The sequence below is a fragment of the Chiloscyllium plagiosum genome, chromosome 18 (assembly GCF_004010195.1).
Source record: "Chiloscyllium plagiosum isolate BGI_BamShark_2017 chromosome 18, ASM401019v2, whole genome shotgun sequence".
Classification (NCBI taxonomy): Eukaryota; Metazoa; Chordata; class Chondrichthyes; order Orectolobiformes; family Hemiscylliidae; genus Chiloscyllium; species Chiloscyllium plagiosum.
The window spans coordinates 25,569,949-25,590,824 of NC_057727.1; the positions used below are offsets into that span (position 1 = coordinate 25,569,949).

Here is a 20,876-nt window from a genome sequence, read left to right on the forward strand (position 1 = left end):
TCCTACTTCCTTTATACTCTTCTAAGGGTTCACTCGATCTATCCTATCTATACCTTACATATGCTTCCTTCTTTTTCTGAGCCAGATCTTCAATTTCTTTAGTCATCCAGCATTCCCTATACCTACCAGCCTTCCCTTTCACCCTGACAGGAATATACTTTGTCTGGATTCTTGTTATCTCATTTCTGAAGGCTTCCCATTTTCCAGCCGTCCCTTTACCTGCGAACATCTGCCTCCAATCAGCTTTCGAAAGTTCTTGCCTAATACCGTCAAAATTGGCCTTTATCCAACTTAGAATTTCAACTTTTAGATCTGGTCTATCCTTTTCCATCACTATTTTAAAACGAATAGAATTATGTTCGCTGGCCCCAAAGCGCTCCCCCACTGACACCTCAGTCACCTGCCCTGCCTTATTTCCCAAGAGTAGGTCAAGTTTTGCACCTTCTCTAGTAGGTACATCCACATACTGAATCAGAAAATTGTCTTGTACGCCCTTAAGAAATTCCTCTCCATCTAAACCTTTAACACTATGATCCATGTTTCCAGCTTGATCCAGTTGATCCATGATGCCAGCTTTACAGACAGGCAGGAGGCTGAAAATCTAACACCAAGGGTAATATTCTATGTCAGAGCAAATTCTTTGGTTTCTGTATGCTCTGATATTTAAATTTATGTAATCCTCATACCAATCCTCTAAACAACACAGAAATAGTGGAAGTGACATCCGTGGTCAACTATTGGGCGAAAGATTGGAAATTGCTTTAAACACATGAGGCCAGTTAACCTGAGGGACATAATACCAAAATTAAGACTCTTGTACTCATCAAAGAAGAATTAACAAGCATTTACTCTTCAGCGTGTAGCTATAGTTATGTACCTCAGTGATAATTGATCTCAGCTTAAAAATGTTCAACAACAGCCAAACTGAAAATGCAGCAATGTATTGAAATGCAACACATTTATTACTGTCACCAGCTTGCATAACTTTACATCATAATCAATACACTCCCACCATTTATTATTATTGGGTATTGTATTAAAGTTATTGTAAACTAATTGAGTCACTATTAGATTTAAAAAGAAGAAAGGAATAGCTTTTTTGCACAGTGCCTTTTCAGACCATGGGATATTTTCAAGTGCTTAACAAACGAAAGAAGTCTTTTTAAAAACAAGAGTAGTTGCTATTGTGACATAGACAAACATGGCAGCCAATTTGCACAAGCTAAGGCCCACAAGGAGTAATAGGGATATAGGCCATTTAGCCTCTTCAGCCAATTCTGGTGTCCCATCAGATCTTGACTTATCTGTATATAACTTCATCCACCCATTGCACATGGATAGGAAAATTCCAGAAGTTTCAGGTTTAGAATTATTAATTTAATTAGCATCTTCTGCATTTCGTGAGATTTCCACATTTCCACCACTCTTGGTGTGAAGAAACACTTCATTATTATTCTTATGAATGGGTCATAAGGTGAGTGACAAAATACTCTATTTTAGTGATATTGGTGAAGGAATAAATATTCCGCATACCAGCTCTTAAGGATAGTGGAATCAAGGGTTATGGGGATAAGGCAGGAACAGGATACTGATTGAGGATGTTCAGCCATGATCATAATGGAGGTGCTGGCTCGAAGGGCAGAATGGCCTACTCCTGCACCTATTGTCTATTATCATAGAAATTACTATGCCAACAATAATAGGGAGACTGGTGTCATGGCATGAAGATAGACAGCTGAACCAAATTGACCTTTCTGCCTCTATATTCACAACACAGTGAAATTAAAAACTTCAAAGACCTTCAAAATTGACTCCAATTGTTCTGAACCAATAACCAATCCTACACAGTGCGAATAATCATTTTCAGACGTGAGTTTATATCTTAAACCAAAGATTTACAATTTATTAACAATATAGTAATTTTAGTGGAGTAAAGTTAAACAACAAAGTGATCTATTTGGTTTACGCTCTATACCCAAATTCACACAAAAGGTGGACAAACACAGGGGAGAAATAACAGAAAAAACAAAATTGGCCAGATTATTTAAATGCTGGCAAACTGGACTAGATTAATGTCTGTCTGGTTGACATGGCTGTGTTGGACTGGAGGTTCTGTTTCCATATGACTCTAAATGGTTTCCATGGTCTTGTTCTACAGGTATGCATAGGTGATGGTTTCTTGGTTAATTTGCTGAAGGTGTTGATCAGGGTCATTTTTACAGTTCACTCCCATAAAGGCAGTAATAGCTATAACTTAGTTTTCTATTCTCTAATCTTCCAAGAGCTGCTCATGGAGGGTTAGGCAGTGAACTTTTCAATTTTCATGTTGTTAGCATCAACAGCCCATTTTCCATTTTATAGAAAGCAAAGTCCAAAACCAAATTCAAACTCTGACTACTCCCTGACAGGCTGACAATGTCCTTCTTGAGACCCCAGTTACCATTCAACATCTGTCATTTGCCTGGGCACAAGATTGTTTCCAGACTTGCTGGAACCAATTCCCAGGTACTGACTTCATTAATAGCCAATTAATAGCTACCGTGTGATCAGTTAACACTTATACTGGCTGGGCTGTCTTTTTTTGCAATCCTTAATGCTCTTAAAAAGGTGTTGATGAGTTTTGTCTTCTTGAACCACTGCAGTCTGTTGCATAAGAACATAAGAAATTGGAATAGGCCATTGACCCCTCAAACCTGCCTCACCATTCAATAAGAATATGGTTGATCTGCCCTGGACTTCAATTCCTGTTTTATGATAGCTCAGCATAGCTGTTAACTCTTCACTATTTCTAAAATCTATCCACCACTTTTACATACTATAAGATTTAGCTTCCACAACCCTCTGGTTTGGAGATTCCGGTGTTGGACTGGGGTGTACAAAGTTAAAAATCATACAACGCCAGCTTATAGTCTAACAGTTAAACCTTCCAATTAAACCTGTTGGACTATAACCTGGTGTTTGTGATTTTTAACTTTGTAAAACCCTCTGGAGTAGGGAATTACATTCACCACCCTCCGGGAAGAAATTCCTTTGCATCTCAGTTTTAAATTAGTATCCCTATATTCTGCAACTATGTCCCTTTGTTTGAGAATCATCCTGTCGCAACAAAACATGTTTTTCAACATCTACCCTCTGTATCCCCCTCAGAATTCCCTAATTTTCTGTAAGATCATCCCCATTCTCCTAAATTTAATGAATAAAGGCCAAACCTGTTTAGCTGTTCTTGATAAGTCAAACCTTTCATCTCAGGATTCGGCCAAGTGAATTTCTTTTAAATTGTCTCCAATGCCAGTATAACAATCCTTAGTTATTGGGACCAAAACATTATGCAGTATGCCAATGTGGCACCACCAACAACCTGTACAGTGGTAACAAGAATTCCCTGATTTTAATGTCCAGCCCTCTAATATTAAAGGCCAAAGTTCCATGAACCTACTTAATTAGTTCAGGAACTTGCATGCTAGTTTTCTGTGTCATGCACAAGAACATCCAGATCCTTCTAATTATGCTTTTGTGGAGAGTCTCTCCATTTAAATAATAGTGTGCCTTTTGATTCTTCTTCCCAAAGTTTATGACCTAACACTTACCCTACATTAAACTTTATCTGCTGCGTTTTTTCCTATTCATTCAATCAATATCCCCTTGCAGATTATGGCTTCATCAAAACATACCCTCCCACCTATTTGAATACATTGCACTCTGTCCAATCTTCCAAGTAATTAATTAAGCTGGTAAATAATAGAAGAACTGACCCTTGTGGCATTCTATTAGTTACATCTTACCAACCAGAAAAGGACCTATTAATCTGACTCTCTGTCTGCTATGTTATCCAATCCAAATGCTAACACATTACCCCAAATCTATGATGATTATGTTTGATTGTAATAAGCTTTTCTGTCCATCCCACTATTTTTTCATTAATAGAGTACTCTAGCTTTTTTCCAAATGGCATTTTATAGGTGTACCCACCGAACTGTTAGGAAAGAAGGTTCATGATTTTGACCCAATGGCAATGGAAGAGTGGTGATTATAGTTACGAGTCAGGATGTGTCTGGCTTGGATTTGCCATTGTTGGTGATCCCTGCTCTTGCCCTTCTACATTTAGGTGTTGTCTGTGTAGCCTTAGTGAATTGTTGTACTACACTTCATCTTGCAGATATTTCATACTGCTGCCACTCAGATATTTTCTAATAAAATTGCATCGCTCTGTTATTTCTCATTATTTGAGTCATGTGGATAGTGTACAAGCTTTGGGAAGTCAATAGGTGAGTTATTTACCACAGGATGCCCCTAACCTGCTCTTGTAGCTATGAAATTTACAAGACTGGTCTAGTTCAGTTTCTGATTAATAACAATAGTGATGTTTCAGCTATAGCAATGCCATTGAATATCGAGGGGAGATGATTAGGTTCTTTCTTGTTGGAGATGATCTGTTTGGTTAACCTGCCATTTGTTAGCCCAAGCCTGAATATTGTCCAGGTAAGGTATTGATATCTAAGGTGCTGAATATTGTGTAATGATTAGCGACCATCTCCACTTCAGATTTTATGATGGAGACAATGTCATTGAAGCAGCTGAAGACGGTTGGGCCGTGGACAGTATCCTGAGAAACATCTTTCGCAATGTCCGGGGACTAAGATGACTAACCTGCAACAAATGCAACCCTCTTCCTTTTACTGGTTGGAGACATACCCAGCACAAAGTTTTCCCTGATACCCATTGACTTCAATTTTGTCAGTGCATCTTGATGCCACACTCTGATGAACTCTGTCTTGATGTCAAGTGCAGTGACTCTCACCTTGTCTCTGGAAATCAGCTATTTTGCCTGCATTTGATTCAACGTTTTAATGAGGTCAGGATCTGAATTGCCCTGGCGGAAATCAAACTAAGCAGCTTATTGTTGAGTACGTGCCATTTGATAACACTACTGATGACACCTTCATTATTTTGCTGATGATCAAAATTAGACTAATGGGGTTGCATTTGTCCAGCCTTTTGTGTACAGGTCATAATTGGGCAATTTGTCGAACTTCTGAGTAAATGCAGATCACCTGTACTTGCTGCTACTGTTGGCATATTGGCAGTGCCAATGCAGTATCCTATGCCCTCAGTTATTTCTTGATATCAGGAATTAGTTTATAACTAGCATCTGCTGTGCTGGAGACCTTTGGCTGAGGCTGAGATCAATCATCAACTGGGCACTTTTTTTTCCTGAAAGTGAAACATTTGTGACCATCTTTGTATTTTGTACTGATGTGCTGATTTCCCTTTCATTATGGATGGAGCTATTTGTGGAGGCTCCTGTTAGTTGCTTAATTGTCCATTACCATTTAATGACTGGATACGGCAACTATGGAGCTTAGGTCTGATCCATTGATTGTGGGAACACTTAGCTCAGTTTATCATATGTTTCTTCCGACGACTTGGTGTGCAAGCACTGTAGCTGTTAGAGCTGGAATGTCTGCCTGTTTTCCTTTGGGAAGCAGTCTTGCCTGAGAGGACTGGGGCAATTATATTCCTATTTTTTCAACCCAGCAGTTGCCGTGGGAGTGGTGGCCACTTGTAGGACCCTTCAGCCCACAATGTTATGACGAACATGATACCAAATCAAACAAATCCCTTCTTGGTCCATATTCATTTATCCTTTGCATCTTCTTGTGCTTATCTGAAAGTCCCTTAAATGCCTCTATCGTATCTGTCTCCACTACCCCGACTGTGCATTCCAGATTCCTACTAGATTGTGTTTAAAAAAAACTTGCCCCTCATATTTTCTTTGAACTTCCCCCTCTCACCTTAAATGCATGCCCCCTTGTATTAGACATTTCATCTCTAGGGAAAAAGATTCTGACTGTCAATCCTATCTATATAGAGTCATAGAGATGTACAGCATGGAAACAGACCCTTCGGTCCAACCCATCCATGCCGACCAGATATCCCAACCCAATCTAGTCCCACCTGCCAGCACCCGGCCCATATCCCTCCAAACCCTTCCTATTCATATACCCATCCAAATGCCTCTTAAATGTTGCAATTGTACCAGCCTCCACCACATCCTCTGGCAGCTCATTCCATACACGTACCACCCTCTGCATGAAAACGTTGCCCCTTAGGTCTCTTTTTTTATCTTTCCCCTCTCACCCTAAACCTATGACCTCTAGTTCTGGACTCCCCAACCCCTGGGAAAAGACTTTGTCTATTTACCCTATCCATGCCCCTCATAATTTTGTAAACCTCTATAAGGTCACCCCTCAGCCTCCGACGCTCCATATTTCATAATTTTATAGTCTCCTCTCAGCCTCTGCTGCCCAAGAGAAAACAATCCGAGTTTTTCTAGCCTCTTTAATCCAGGCAGTTTCCTGGTAAACCTCTTCTGCATCAGCTCCAAAGCTCCGCATCCTTCCTGTAATGTGGAGACCAGAATTGAATGCAATACTTTAAATGTGGCCTAACCAAAGTCTTATAAAGCTGCAACGTGACCTTCTGACTCTTGCATTCAATTCCTCAACTAATAAAGGCGATCATGCAATACACCATCATTACCACCCTATCTATTTACGTGGTTCGTTTCAGGGTGCTGTGGACTTGAACCTCAAGATTCATTTGTACATCAATGCTGTTCAGAGTCCTGTCATTAACTGTATACTTTTCCTTTTACATTTGGTCTCTCAAAGTGGAGCTTCTCACATTTACCCAGATTAAACTCCATCTGTCATTTTTCCACCCGTATCTGGCAACTGATCTATATTCTGCTGTATCCTTTGACAACTTTCTACACTATCCACAACTCCACTAATATTTGTATTGTTTGCAAACTTACTAACCCACCCATCTATATTTTCATCTAAGTCATTTATATATGTATATCACAAATAGCAGAGGTCTCTGAACGCATCCCTGTGGAACACCACTAGTCATGGACCTCCAGCCAGAAAAACACCCTTCCATCACTATCCTCTGCCTTCTACGGAACACAAATTCTGAATCCATGCGGCCATGTCACTTGGATCCTGATGATCACCGTAGGACAACAGGAAGTCCCACCATGCCTGTGAGCCCAAACTCCTAAGTCCAGCTCTCTCTGGGCTTAGGCTTGATGTTAGGGGAGGTGTTACAGAGATATTTGGAAGATCAATAGCTGAACTCCAGATGTGCCTGTATTATTGGGCTGAGCAAACCTACAAAAGAGATTTCCATGCCCACGCTTGCTTAACACTAGCCCTTTTAGCTAAAGTTACCAATCTTCCCAACTGGAAGGGCCTCCCCTAAGTGTGACTGTGACACCCGCAGTGAAGGAATGAAGTCTCTTCATTTTTTTTTATTGTACAAATTAACACGTGTTTATGGTACAAATTAACTTGAGTTTATTAAACACATCAACCCGAACAATGTACTGAAGGATAGTATGTTTCTATGTATCTCCAGATGGATGTTTTTGAGAGTGCCTGTGTTTATCTCTATTTCTCTGTCAGTGTGTATGTGTGCCTATAAATATGGTTGTGTGTGTGTGTGTACGCACCCAGTTCTGTCTGCAATGGCACACACTTTGAATGAATTAATTAAATGCGATGAATCAAAGTCATAATGTCTCTATCTCTCTGTACCTCTGGTGTTTTAAGTTACACGATGCCACCCTTCTCCAGATCACATCACAAGCAGCACATATTTCCCTGTGCCACTGCATCTGCTTCCTTGTCCTTTAGGGGATGGATCAATCCTCCATCACATTGATCACTCAAACCTCCAGAGAGCTGGATCAATCGAAGGTTCATTAACAACAACAGAGCAACAGATATTTGCCCTGCAATCACTTGTGAACTCACTGGTGTCTCCGAGGGTGGGCTGACTGTGTAAATGCTTTGCCACGAGGCAGCAGGTAACAACTTCTCACCAATGTGTATTCGCTGGTGTCTCAAAAGGCTTTTTGAACTGAGAAATTGTTTCCACACATGGAGCAGGGGATTGGCCTCTCCCCAGTATGAATGTGTTCATGTGTCAGCACTTCACGTTTGCATTTAAAGCTCTTCTCACAATGTGGACACTTGAAAAATCTCTCATCAGTATGAACCAGTTGGTGTGTCCTGAGGTTTATGAAGTCTCTTCATGTTGCCCATTAATCAATCACTTAATGGTCTCAATTGAATCAATTGATCACCTGTTTTCCCAGCTACTCACTATTCAATCACTACTCAATTTCTGCCAGTGATCAGGCCTTCGGTTTCCTTCATTGTTGCCTTGCAGAAATAGATTTGGACCCTGCTTTTGTAGAAATCTGAAGGTATAATTGTTGCACCATTGCTTTAATTCCAGCCTAATGGACTTTCCAACCAGGTGGTATGATATTTTCTAATGATTGTTGTTTTGAAATCCTGAGAATTTATCATACATCATGTCAGGTATAGCTCCGAGTTAACATAGAACAATACAGCGCAGAACAGGCCCTTCGGCCCTCGATGTTGCACCAACCTATTCTCAGCTCGTCCCCCTACACTATCCTAAAATCATCCATTTGCTTATCTAAGGATTGTTTAAATCTCCCTAAGGTGGCTGAGTTGACTACATTAGAAGATAGGGCATTCCACGCCCTTACCACTCTCTGCATAAAGAACCTGCCTCTGACATCTGTCTTAAACCTATCACCCCTCAATTTGTAGCTATGCCCTCTCATACAAGCTGGTGTCATCATCCTAGGGAAAAGACTTTCACTGTCTACCCTACTAATTCTCTGATCATCTTGTATGTCTCTATCAAATCCCCCCTTAGCCACCTTCTTTCCAATGAGAACAGACCCAAGTCTCCCAGCCTTTCCTCATAAGACCTTCCCTCCAAACCAGGCAACATCCTGGTAAATCTCCTCTGCACCTTTTCCAATGCTTCCACATCCTTCCTGTAATGGGGCGACCAGAACTGTACACAATATTCCAAGTGTGGCCGCACCAGCATTTTGTATAGTTGCAGCATGATATTGTGGTTCCGGAACTCAGTCCCTCTACCAATGAAACCTGACACACCGTATGCCTTCTTAACAGCACTATCCACCTGGGTAGCAACTTTCAGAGATCTACATGGACTCCAAGATCCCTCTGCACATCCACACTACAAAGAATCTTTCCATTGACCCAGTATTCTGCTTTCCTGTTATTCTTCCCAAAGTGCATCACCTCACATTTAGCTGCATTGAACTCCATTTGCCACCTCTCAGCCCAATTCTGCAGCTGATCCAAGTCCCCCTGCAACCTGTAACATAATTAACAATAATAGCTTTTATGTACAAAGCACCTTTCATGCAATAAACCATTCCAAGATGCTTCCAAAGGCATTAAAAACAAAGTATAAAGTCAATCCATCTCAGGTGATATCTGATTAGATGAGTAATTGCTTGGTTACAAAGGTAAGTTTTAAGGAATATCTTCAAAGTGAGTAGAGAGGTGAACATGTTTAAAGAGGGTATTGCAGAGCTTTAGGGCTTTGGCAGCTGCAGCTATAGCCATCAATGGTGGAACAGTTAAAATTCAAGGAGAGCAGACATTCTACAGGCCTGTAGTGTTGTAGGAGATCATAGAGATAGGGAGGTGTCAGGGCAATGGAGAGATTTGAAAACCAGGATGAAAATTTAAAAATCGAGGTATTGTTTAATCATGAGCTAACATTAGTCAGCAGGGTTTGGGTGAGAGTTAGGATGCTCGCAGTAGAGTATTGGATGATCTCAATTTTACCGAAGGTAGAATGTGGGAAGCCAGGTCTCAAAGATGAAAGATGTGGTTGAGGGTTTTGGCAAAAGAGTTGAGGCAGTGGCAGGGAATAGCAATGATCAGTCATGGAAATAGTCACTGTCAGTGATGGGGCAGTTCTGTTTCTGAACAATCATATCTGCATCCATTATGATACCAAAGTTATGAGTGGTCTGGCTGAATTTCAAGCATTTGCCAGGGAGAAAAATGAAATCAGTGAAGAGGGACTGAGTTTGTGCTAGCAACCAAAGACAATGGCATAAGTCTTCCTGATATTTAATTGGAGGAAGTTGTCACTCATCTAATACCACATACCAGTTGAGTGATCTGGCAATTTAGAAACAGAGAAGAGATCAAGAGAGGTGATGCTGAAGTAGATGATGTTGTTGTCAGCATACATCTGGGAACTGTGATTACGTTTTTGAATACCATTACTGAGGTGCAGTATGTAGATGTGAAATAGGAAGGCATCAAAGATAGATTTTGGGAGAAACCTGGGATTGTAGTGTAGGAGTGGAAAGAACAGCCATTGGTGGTCATAGACTGGTTGTCATAGTTATGGACAAGAAGAGATCCAGAGGAATGGGTAATGGGTCAAAAGATTGTTGGAGGAGGATGGTGTTGTCATCTGTGCCAAAGAATGCAGACGAGTTGGATAGTTTACTTTTGTAATCGTTAAACAGGATGTCACTTATGCCTTTGTTAAGAACTGTTTGAGTTTTGGGGGACTGGCAGAAAGATGATTGAAGGGAACCAAAAAATAGCAATGGACTCAATATTATATTTATGTTTGTATTCCATTGAACAAGTTCAACACAGTACTGTTTATGAAGATTGAGTATTAATTAAGTGTATAATTTGGTGTAAAATTTATTTCTGTTACATAATATTCCTTTTTTGTTACAGTTTTTGAAACCCAGATATCATCATGCATGTTGTGAAGTTTCTTAGCGCTAGTAATTTGTTATTGAAATATTTTTGGTTTTTTTCTGTAGCATCTCTGGAAAGGATAATTACTTGAATACCATTTAAGTAAACAGTTGCAATCTGGGTTTTGATTCATGGTGGTTTGCTTCATTGTTTGAAGATTCATGTCATATCGAGTTAACTGTGTGAAGTGATTGATTACTTTAAATCATTTATTCATAAATTGTTACCAGGAGCTATCAAGTGGAAAATTGAACTGGACTGGGACACGGAGGATTCAGAGTATCTGCAGAAAGTGGAAACACAGATGTCAAAAGCATTACAGGAAGTCACTCCAGACATCATTGTGTACAATGCAGGCACAGACATCTTAGATGGTGATCAACTAGGAGGATTGGCTATTTCACCACAGGTTTGTAAGACAATTTAAGGGTAATCCAAATGTTTGTGCTTGGCAAATGTGTTACTGAAAGTACTTCCAAAATAACTTACCTTAAATGTTAAATATCCAACCAGTTCAAAAGCAGACAAATGAAATTCAACTTTGGTGAATGCAAGTCTATCATGTTGTGGAAGACTTGAAAAAATATTTTGTTCTACCTGGTTGTCCAAGAGTTTCAATTCTGTTGATACCTGTTCCAGAAATGTCGTGAGTTTGATTAAATGGTGTTTATAATTCCTATATCAGAATTGTGAAACATTTTGCTTCAATTCTATATCTGCAATTTTTGGCTTCTTTTTCTTGCCCAGGTGTGATATTGAAATAAGGAGAGGAATTACTTAATTTTCCGTTAGCTTTATTTAGGTAGTAGTTTAACTCTTTGCACCTACCTGATATGTGAGACCCAGGTAGAAAACAACATTTTTCATTTCAAAATGAACAATTAATTTACAGAAGAGTATTTATTACTAACTTAAATGTGCTTACTTTAAAGCTTTTCAATTTTGAATTTTTTATGTACGATTTGTAAATAAATAGAAATTGTGTTCAAGATAGCTAGAAAAACTCCATTGTCCATCTTTACCATGGAACTTTATCTGGCAATTTCTAACATTATGTTTATTGCACCTTTTAGATTTAAATAAGTTAGTTCATAAACTATTCATCTGCGACATAGAATAATAGAATAATGCTTTTTTTCAGATTAGATTAGATTCTCCACAGTGTGGAAACAGGCCCTTCGGCCCAATAAGTCCACACCAACCCTCCGAAGCGCAACCCACCCAGTTCCATTTCCCTCTGACTATTGCACCTAACACTATGGGCAATTTAGCATGGCCAATCCACCTAACCTGCACATCTTTGAACTGTGGGAGGAAACCGGAGCACCCAGAGGAAACCCATGCAGACACGAGGAGAATGTGCAAACTCTACACAGACAGTCGCCCGAGGCTGGAATCGAACCTGGGACCCTGGTGCTTGAAAATATTAATTTTATAGATTTTGTTTTGCCATCTTTTGAGATTTTTGTAAGAGACCCCAGTAATTAAAATGGAGACATATTTACCATTCTTTAATTAAGCTGGCGATAATGTGTAATTATTTAGTACTTTCAGCTTTTATTGAGGGGAAGTGATTTAAATGTTTCATTGAAATGTCATAACTCATAATGATTAAAACAAAACTGTCCTTAATATCATCTTGTTCAATTTTTTTTTGTCTAGGGAATCATTAAAAGAGATCAAGCAGTTTTTCAGGCAGCCCGCACGCGTAAGATACCTATCCTGATGGTGACATCTGGAGGCTACCAAAGGTCTACGGCCCGGATCATAGCTGATTCTATTCTTAACTTGCACCATTTGCAACTAATAGACCAAAAGGTGCTTTAGGTGGAATGAATGACTTTTAACACAGCTTTTCTAATACAGAAATCTGTATTAGTTGCAACATCACTGCTATCAATGCAAAGAACTTCCGTTAGTTTGGAGAAAAATCTAATTTAAATTCTAAAGTAACAATGTTCCATAATCAACAAAGTTATAAATATAGATTAGATAAAGAAATGAGCAGGTTTACAACACTATTAAAGGAACATTCCTCTCTGGTGCAATAAATAATGGATTTTTAAAATTAATATATATTTACTTGGCTGTGAGAAGAATCTAAAGAAATATAAATTTGAAATAAAACATTTAGCTCAACACACTCCAATTCTTGAGTGATTTACATGATAGTATTCATACAATGAAGAAACAGAGTGCTGTGAAGTATCAATCACTATTCTCAGCATATTCCAAATAGAAGATACAATGAAATAGGTTAGAAAAAATGTAATTCAGATTTGTTTTGTATTAAATGTTGCAGCAATTGTAAGAGAAAATGAGTAACTGCAAAATATCTTGTAAAATTGGATCAAGTTAATATAAAACCTCATGTTATTGCCCAGCAAACCAATTGTAAAGGAATGTGCCTTTAAATACAAGGTGTCTAGTCTTCAGTATTCAATCTCTAGCTGAAATGCTCTTGTGTTCTTGTATGATGGCATTATCCATAATGAGTGCTGTTCTATTATGGTCTGCGGAAAGTATTTTGTACTGTAGATTAATGTAAAGCTTAATTAACTAAATGCACCATTCACATTCTTAATAGTCATGTTCTAGTAATATTAAAATTACCTTATTTTCTCACCTTTCTTTTTTTATCTGATGCCAATGGCACAATTTATGAGTAGGTGACGAAATACATTTCAGTGTGCACTTAGGTCACACTGATTTTTATTTTGAGAAAATTAGGTTTTCCTCTGTATTACTGATCCTGTTCAATTTTTGTTTCTCAGTGTTTGCACATCTGGAATGCTCAGTGTGTAGACCCCACCCCCCCACGCCCATTTCTCTGAGCTCAAGTTCCCCGTTTTAGACAGGAATGAAATCAGATTTCCTTCGTTTTATCATTATTGTCTGGGAGTGAGGGACTTTGGAAGTCCGTTAAAAGTATGCCAGTTTTTGACTCTTCGTGAAAAAAATAGTAAACCTTAAGAGTTTTGAGAACAGTCTGAAAGAGGAGTGTGAAATGTTTGAAAACAATCAAACATCACCATAGGTGTTGTATTGAAATGTAAGTATGTTTTCAATGCAGTCATTCAGCACATGAAACTGATCTGCAAAAGAAAGTTGACTCTTGTATGACCAGCATTGTGCAGTTGTTCACATGCATTACAGTACTTTTACAATTGATAGAGTACCAGAATGTATTGAAAATAATGTAAACCAAAACATTTTTGTGTTCTAATTTATTTGGACTGGTAGATCTGGCTTTAAACAAAAATTCCTTTTAAAGCTTAAAAAAAAGTTTAACCTGCACTCCCCGCCCCCCCCCCTTGATGTTACTCTGCCTTGAAATGAGAATTGATGGTGGTTCTGTCAGTGGAGCTGGAGGCTTTAGTTATTAAAGCTGTCCGTTTTTTGAGCCGTTGTTAATAGAGCTGTCCGTTATTAATACTTGGTTGAGGTTCACCAACTTCCATTCAGTAAGTGGCCTTTTAATCCACAAACTCTTGAAACTTTTCTGAACCTTTAAGAACAGAGTATGTCTTCGTTGTGATTTCTTGTTTATTTACAAAATGTAATAGGCACTTTAAAGATTAATATTTTTAGCTTGGAATTATGGTCCCAAATTTGCTTTCACTGATTTCCAATTAGTTTAAGATATTTTCCATAGCTGTTGCATGGTTTCTGAGAACTGTAGATAAGTGTATGATGGTGGGTATCCATAGTTGATGCTTGAGGTAGGTGTAGAGCATGAACATGACATAAAATGGCATGAACAATGTGAAGTGGAATGGTTGCATATAGATGGCATAGGGGAATCTGAGGAGGATGGGTTTGCATCAAGCAATGTGAGTTGGCATACGTGTTGGGTAGGGCATGAGGTTTATTGGTCTGTTAAGTAACGTTGAGAGCTGGACAGTTGTGATGGAGAATCAAGGTGACCTTCTGAACTACCCACCTTCATATTATGCTCTCCACTGTAAGTTGCAAACTGCAGTGAAGATCTGATACTTTTTGCAAAAGATTAAAATTTCAAATAAAACCACATATGGGTTGGTTGTGTATTTTGCAAGCCAAGAAAATGCACAAGTTGGGTTTATCTCACCACCCTGGAGGCTTCCTGCCATTATTCCTGATGAAGGGTTTTTGCCCGAAACATTGATTTTCCCGCTCCTCGGATGCTGCCTGGCCTGCTGTGCTTTTCCAGCACCACTCTGATCTATACTCTGGATTTTTTCAAGCCCAGCCAAAAATTCAGCCCTATATTCTTTTATTGAAAGTGAAGAACTTGCATTTTATTGCTAAAAGATTTAAAACCTATGGTTTGTCACAATGTGCTTTGTGAAGTTGATTTTATTGAAATACATTACATCATAAAAAGCAGCAAAGAAAAATTGAAAAATGAAACATTGGGCAGTTGTAAATACATGACTAATCTGCTACCAATAGTCTTCTGGTGAAAAGTAAAATCTGCCTTCCAGGTTGTACAAAGTTATGCTTAAACTGTACACTGCCCTGGTATGACCACATCTTGCATCCACTTCAGATCGCCAGAATAAAATTGCCTGGAAATACTAGAGAGAATAGTCAGAAGACAAGTTAGGACCATGAGGGAGGTTTGGAGAAGTTTTGAGATAGGGATTGATTGAAAGGGGACAACTGGAGACATTTAATACAGTAAGTGAGAGAGAAACTTGCAATCTTAACTTCAAATCTATCAAGTCAATCTTAACTTCATACTTCAAAACAATGGGAAAAGGAAAGATGTGTTGTAATGTATGAAAAATTTGATTTAAAAACAGATTTTTACAAGGTTTTTATAATTGAATAGGATTTTAGTCAATGAAATCATGTTGAAATTTATAAAAAGGTTGAGACTGATGTCAGGAAGCTCTTTACATACAGTTGATTAGATTTCTTGTTTAGACAGAGGAGGAAACAAAGGCTGAAGTAATTTTAGAAATGTTAGTGTTTTGATGGTGAGATGGCAGGGTGTTGGAGAAAGACTGAAGGTTATTCCTGAATACATGTTCCAGGATTGGCTAAGTGTTATGGCTACTTCCTTAAGTATCTAATCTTGTATAAAGAAGCAAGATATAAAATTGTAACGTCGGCACATATCTGACTTTATTCTGCGAATGAGGAACCTCAATGTTAATACACAGTAGAAATTCAGGTACAAACTGTACATTAAAAGATTTCAGTGAAGCGTTGCAAATATTTTGAAATTTTCATTTATCCACTGCAATAGCACCACCACCTCCAAATTCCTTTCAAAGCCTTGCACCATCCTGACTTCAAACCATGTCATTGTACCTTCATAGTTGCTGGGTCAAAATTCTGAAACATCACCCCTAATAACACTGTAGGTGTAGCTACCCCGCATGGATTGCTGCAGTTTAAGAAAACAGCTCACCACCATCTTCTCCATGGAATTTAGAGATGGGCAATAAATGTTAATGATGTTGACATCCTGAGAATGAATTAATTTAAAATGACTTGATAGCTGCATTAGAGTGCTGACTGACTTTCACAATGTGATGTCTTCACAGTGAAAGTAATTTAATTTATTTTAATGCAGTTTTCTAAACATGAAAGGAAACTGGGTGTTCACTTTTACACGACTGAGAAAATGCTTTTGATGCATTTAAGCAGAAGTTGGCTCATAAGGAAGAAAACGATAGGACATGGTGATAGGATGTGATTGAACAAATAGAGTGGAAAGAGGCTCCTCTGTAGTGTAAGCTCCAAATGAATGGCATATCTCTGCTGGAAATTCAGAGTAATATTTTTGTGATTGTGGCTGTATCCAAGGGTGAATATAACATAATTTGGTGAGGAGGTCAATGTGTGTATCACTTGTTGATTTGAAAAGACCATTAAAAAGGGGGGGAAAAAGAAACAGCAACAGCTTTTTTAAAGTTTTTGCTCATTTTCTTTCAATGTAAGTCTAATAAGTGTGATTTTGACTTTGTTAGCTTAATATCCAAGTTGATTGAAACCATTTGAAGAATGTTGAATTCTAATGAAAATAAATCCATATCATTATACTTGTTTTCAAAATAAACTTTTAATGAAGAGAGATGCTAAATAGAAATATATATTTGATTTATTACTGAGATTGCAGATGTAATTCTGTTATATGAAGATGTTATCAATTGAACATTGGCCCGGATTTTGTGGTTGCAAAGACAGTGATACTGTCAGTGTTTGCCATCATTACAAATCATGAATCTGACAGAAGCCTCTAGCGTCTGCACCTGCACAGGTAAATGCAGAAATGTCGCCTTCAGTGATTGGTGTGCTGTTGAAGTCCTCACAGATGGCAATAATCATAAAACAGTGAATTGGTACAAATTTCCTTTTGATATGCTATCTTCTTGCTGTAAAATGCTTACAAATTATGCCTTGTTGAATGAAACTGAGTTTTTAAACAATATGCTAAATCATAATTATCACTGGACAACTTTCTAGCCCAGAAAACGTACATTTTTATGTGTGGAGTGTCAGATTTCTCCATTCTATTATACCAATACAGATTTAATTTAAAAAAAACCATTTCTTCTGGTATTTCAGCATCTCACCTGATCCCATATTTGGCTCCAAATCTTAACTTTTCTCTTTGTACAATTTCAGAAACTACTTGACAAAACCTGCTTGTTACTTCCTGGTTTGCTATCTGTGAGAATTCTTTAGTGTGATTGGCTGCATAGTCTGCTTAATACCAGAGACACTTGAGATTTGACACTAGAGTGAAACTAATGGTAGAAATGAAAATCTAGTAAAAGTGTAATCAAGTTCACAGAGCTCATTAGATCTTGGTAGGCAGCGTTCTTCAATGTCAAAAGCAAGTGTTGTTACTTCACTTCTGACCATGAAATCCAGGCCAGTATGTTTAATTCTGCATGTTCTGCTATAAGTTTATTATTGTTGACTAACAGTTTCTGAATGTATTTTTGTACTACAAAAAATTCAAACAATTCAGAATTAAAATTGAGACAAATGATACTGAGTTGCAATATTCTTTTGAATACTAATAATTGTTTTCCTTTGTTAGGATTTTAAAGATTTGCTTGCCTGTTGATGTCTACTTTGTAAATTAACAAAATTACATGACTTTGAATATTGTTCCATTTATTATGGGGCAGTTTATTTTTGTGGTAGGTTTAATCCTTTTGCAGTTATAATTGTCCACAGTGCATGTGTTTAGAGTGTCAAGTTTATCTGTGCAATTTAAACCAACCTTGCACAACGCATCAATTCAGATAGTTGGCCTGGTACCTGGTTTGCAAAAATAACTCGTCCTAATGAAATACCCTAATCAACTAATGATCTGCAGTTGACAATTATTTATTTCTTTAGTTGCTGAAAAAAAGATACATTGTGCTGAAGTCTTGCACTCTTCAGGACATTTTCCTCGAATATCAATTCAAAAAGAAAATCAACAGTTATACTGTACGAGAGGACTATTCTGATTGGCAAATGGACTGGTGATTGGTAGAGATATTGCAATGGAGAATGCAACCATATTTGTTGAAATTTTAATCCAGTCAAGTTGACTGTCATTGATCAAGACATTGTCTTGAGAAATGAACCAGAAAATGTCTGTCATCTATTTTGTTGAGTTAGAACAGGCACAGTGTATGGATGTCGTCTTCCTACCTAGAAAGAACAGGGCCCTGTATGTTAACATACATAATGCCTCCTGAACACACCAGTCTGATTTACAGTTTTAAACTTTGTCAGTGTAAATATTTGCACACTTAGAATTAAATAACAAATGCTGAACAATTATAGAATCACATCTAATGTTGGACGCTGTTGTGAGTTGAGCTGATTGAGTATAGAAGTAATGTGCTTGTTGTAAACAGCTGAAGAGATATGCTTCTCATTTCATGATTTGGAGGTGCCAGTGTTGGACTGGGGTGGACAAAGTTAAAAATCGCACAACACCAGGTTACAGACCAACACTAGCTTTCGGAGTACTGCTCCTTCATTGGTGACAACCACCTGATGAAGGCGCAGTGCTCCGAAAGCTATTGCCTTCAAATAGACCTGTTGGACTATAACCTGGTGTTGTGTGATTTTTAACTTCTCATTTCAGAAATACGCAAGTACAGTATTACAAAAACTGTTTAATTGTTTATCAAGGGTTTTACAGATTGATTAGCAAATTATTTGCCAAACTGGAACTTTTTGGTATATATTATCCTAGATTTAATCTGTATTTTAACCAGTAACTTTATTTTTATTAATTTGTGATTTGCGAGTGTCACTGGCTAGGGCAGTATTTGTTGCCACTCCCTACTTGCCCAGAGGGCAGTAAGAGTCAATCACAGGTGGATCACAATAGGTCAGGATGTCAGTTATCCTTCCCTGAAAGACATTATATATTTGCCAAAGATCACAGTAGAAAACATAATAAACTTGATTTTCAAAAATCTGCAATGCCACTTGATATTTGGGTGATAATCTCATTATTTATTTTAGAAGATCCAACCTATCAATACTGAAAAATAGAAATCACAGTCCACATTATGTTGAATAATGTTTGTTGGAAATATCTGCATTTTGTCAAAATCTCAGCCAATTCTGAATCTATTCCACATGTAGCATACATGTAGCTGACTGGTATTATCTTGATGAGAGATTTGAGTTTTTTTAATGCATGCTTGGAATGTAAGCATTGCAGACTCATTCTCATTATTTATTTGCTTCTAGGGTCTGCCCATTCCTAATCACCCTTGAGTAATTGGTGGTGAGCCACAACCTTGTAGTTTAGTTTTCTTGGCTTGCTGCATCATTTCAAAGGGCACTTAAATATAACCACTCTAGTGTGGGAGTAGAATCATGTGCCAAGCCTATATAGATAGGAGATTTCTTATCCTGAAGGACATTAGTGACACTACAATCCATTGTTTGAAATTAGCATTTAATTTCAGATTTATTAATTAAATTTAATTCTTCCAGCTGGTATGGTAAGTATTGAACTCTTGGCTGCAGCACATGAGTCCAGGCCTTTGCATTAGTAGGCCACTAACAATGGCATTATGTCACAGTGCCTGGCGTTTTGCATTTTACTGCATCAGTACTTAATGTCTCTCAGTTTTGCTTTACATGTCTGTGAGGAGGGAATTTAAATTGTTTAACAAAACTCTAGTATAAAGGCATAAAGCAATATGAATGAAAATAGACCACAGCCACACTCAACCACATCTCCTCCATTTTCTGCACCTCTGCCCTCAAACACCCTCCCCCAACCACTTCTCATACCACCCCATCAATCTCTAAATCCAACGCATTATCTTCCGCCATTTTTGCCATCTGCCGTCAGACCCCACCACCAAAAAGACATTTCCTTCCCTACCCCTATCTGCTTTCCATAGAGGCCATTCACTCCACAACTTCCTCGTCAGTTCCACGCTCCCCACCAACCTCTCCTCCACACCTGGCACCTTTCCCTACAATCATAGGAAATGCAACATCTGCCCCTACGTGTCCCCACTCACCTCCATTCAAGGTCCCAAACAATCATTCCAAATCCAGCAGAGATTCGCCTGCACTAGTTCTAATCTGGTCGACTGCATCCATTGCTCCTGATGTGGTCTCCTCTACATCAGAGATACCAATCGCAGAAGTGGGGACAGGTTCATGGAGCATCTCCGCTCTGTACACTCCAATCAGCACCACCTTCTGTTTGCCAGCCCTTCCAACTCCCCCTCCCATATTCAGTCCCTTGACGACATATCCATCATAGGCCGCCTCCACTGTCAAAATGAGGCCACACGCAAACTGGAGGAATAACACCTTACATTCCTCCTCGGGAGCTTACAACCCAATGGCCTCAACATAGAGTTCACCAACTTCAAAAATCTCCCAACTCACAACCTCCCTGCCTCCTTTACCTGACCTAACCTGTCCATCTTCTTTCTTACCTCTCCACTCCACCCTTTCCACTGACTACCTATCACCATCCCACCTACCATCCACCCCAGCTCCACCCCCTCCCTCTATTTACCTCTGATCTCCCTTCCCCTTCCCCAGTCCTGAAAACGTTGACTTTCCTGCTCCTCCGATGCTGTCTCACCTGCTGTGCTTTTCTACCTCCACATTTTATCAAATTTGACTTGCAGCATTTGCAGTCCTTACTATCTCCTTAGATCTGAATCGATTTGTGTTTTGGAATCCAGACTAAACGTCTGTTGCTGGTGGATGTACTGAAATGTGAATTTC

The 20,876-nt window shown here is 38.6% G+C and overlaps 1 protein-coding gene across 1 annotated transcript in view; it reads left to right on the forward strand.

The window, feature by feature from the left end:
• hdac11 (histone deacetylase 11) overlaps positions 1-17,651 on the forward strand; it is a 122,476-nt gene extending 104,825 nt beyond the window's left edge. The window contains exons 11-12 of the mRNA XM_043707994.1: positions 10,889-11,067; positions 12,321-17,651. Of these exons, the coding sequence (XP_043563929.1) occupies positions 10,889-11,067; positions 12,321-12,485 (344 nt within the window). The 3' untranslated portion in view covers positions 12,486-17,651. The remainder of the gene's footprint in view (positions 1-10,888; positions 11,068-12,320) is intronic.
• The last annotated feature ends 3,225 nt before the right edge of the window (positions 17,652-20,876 follow it).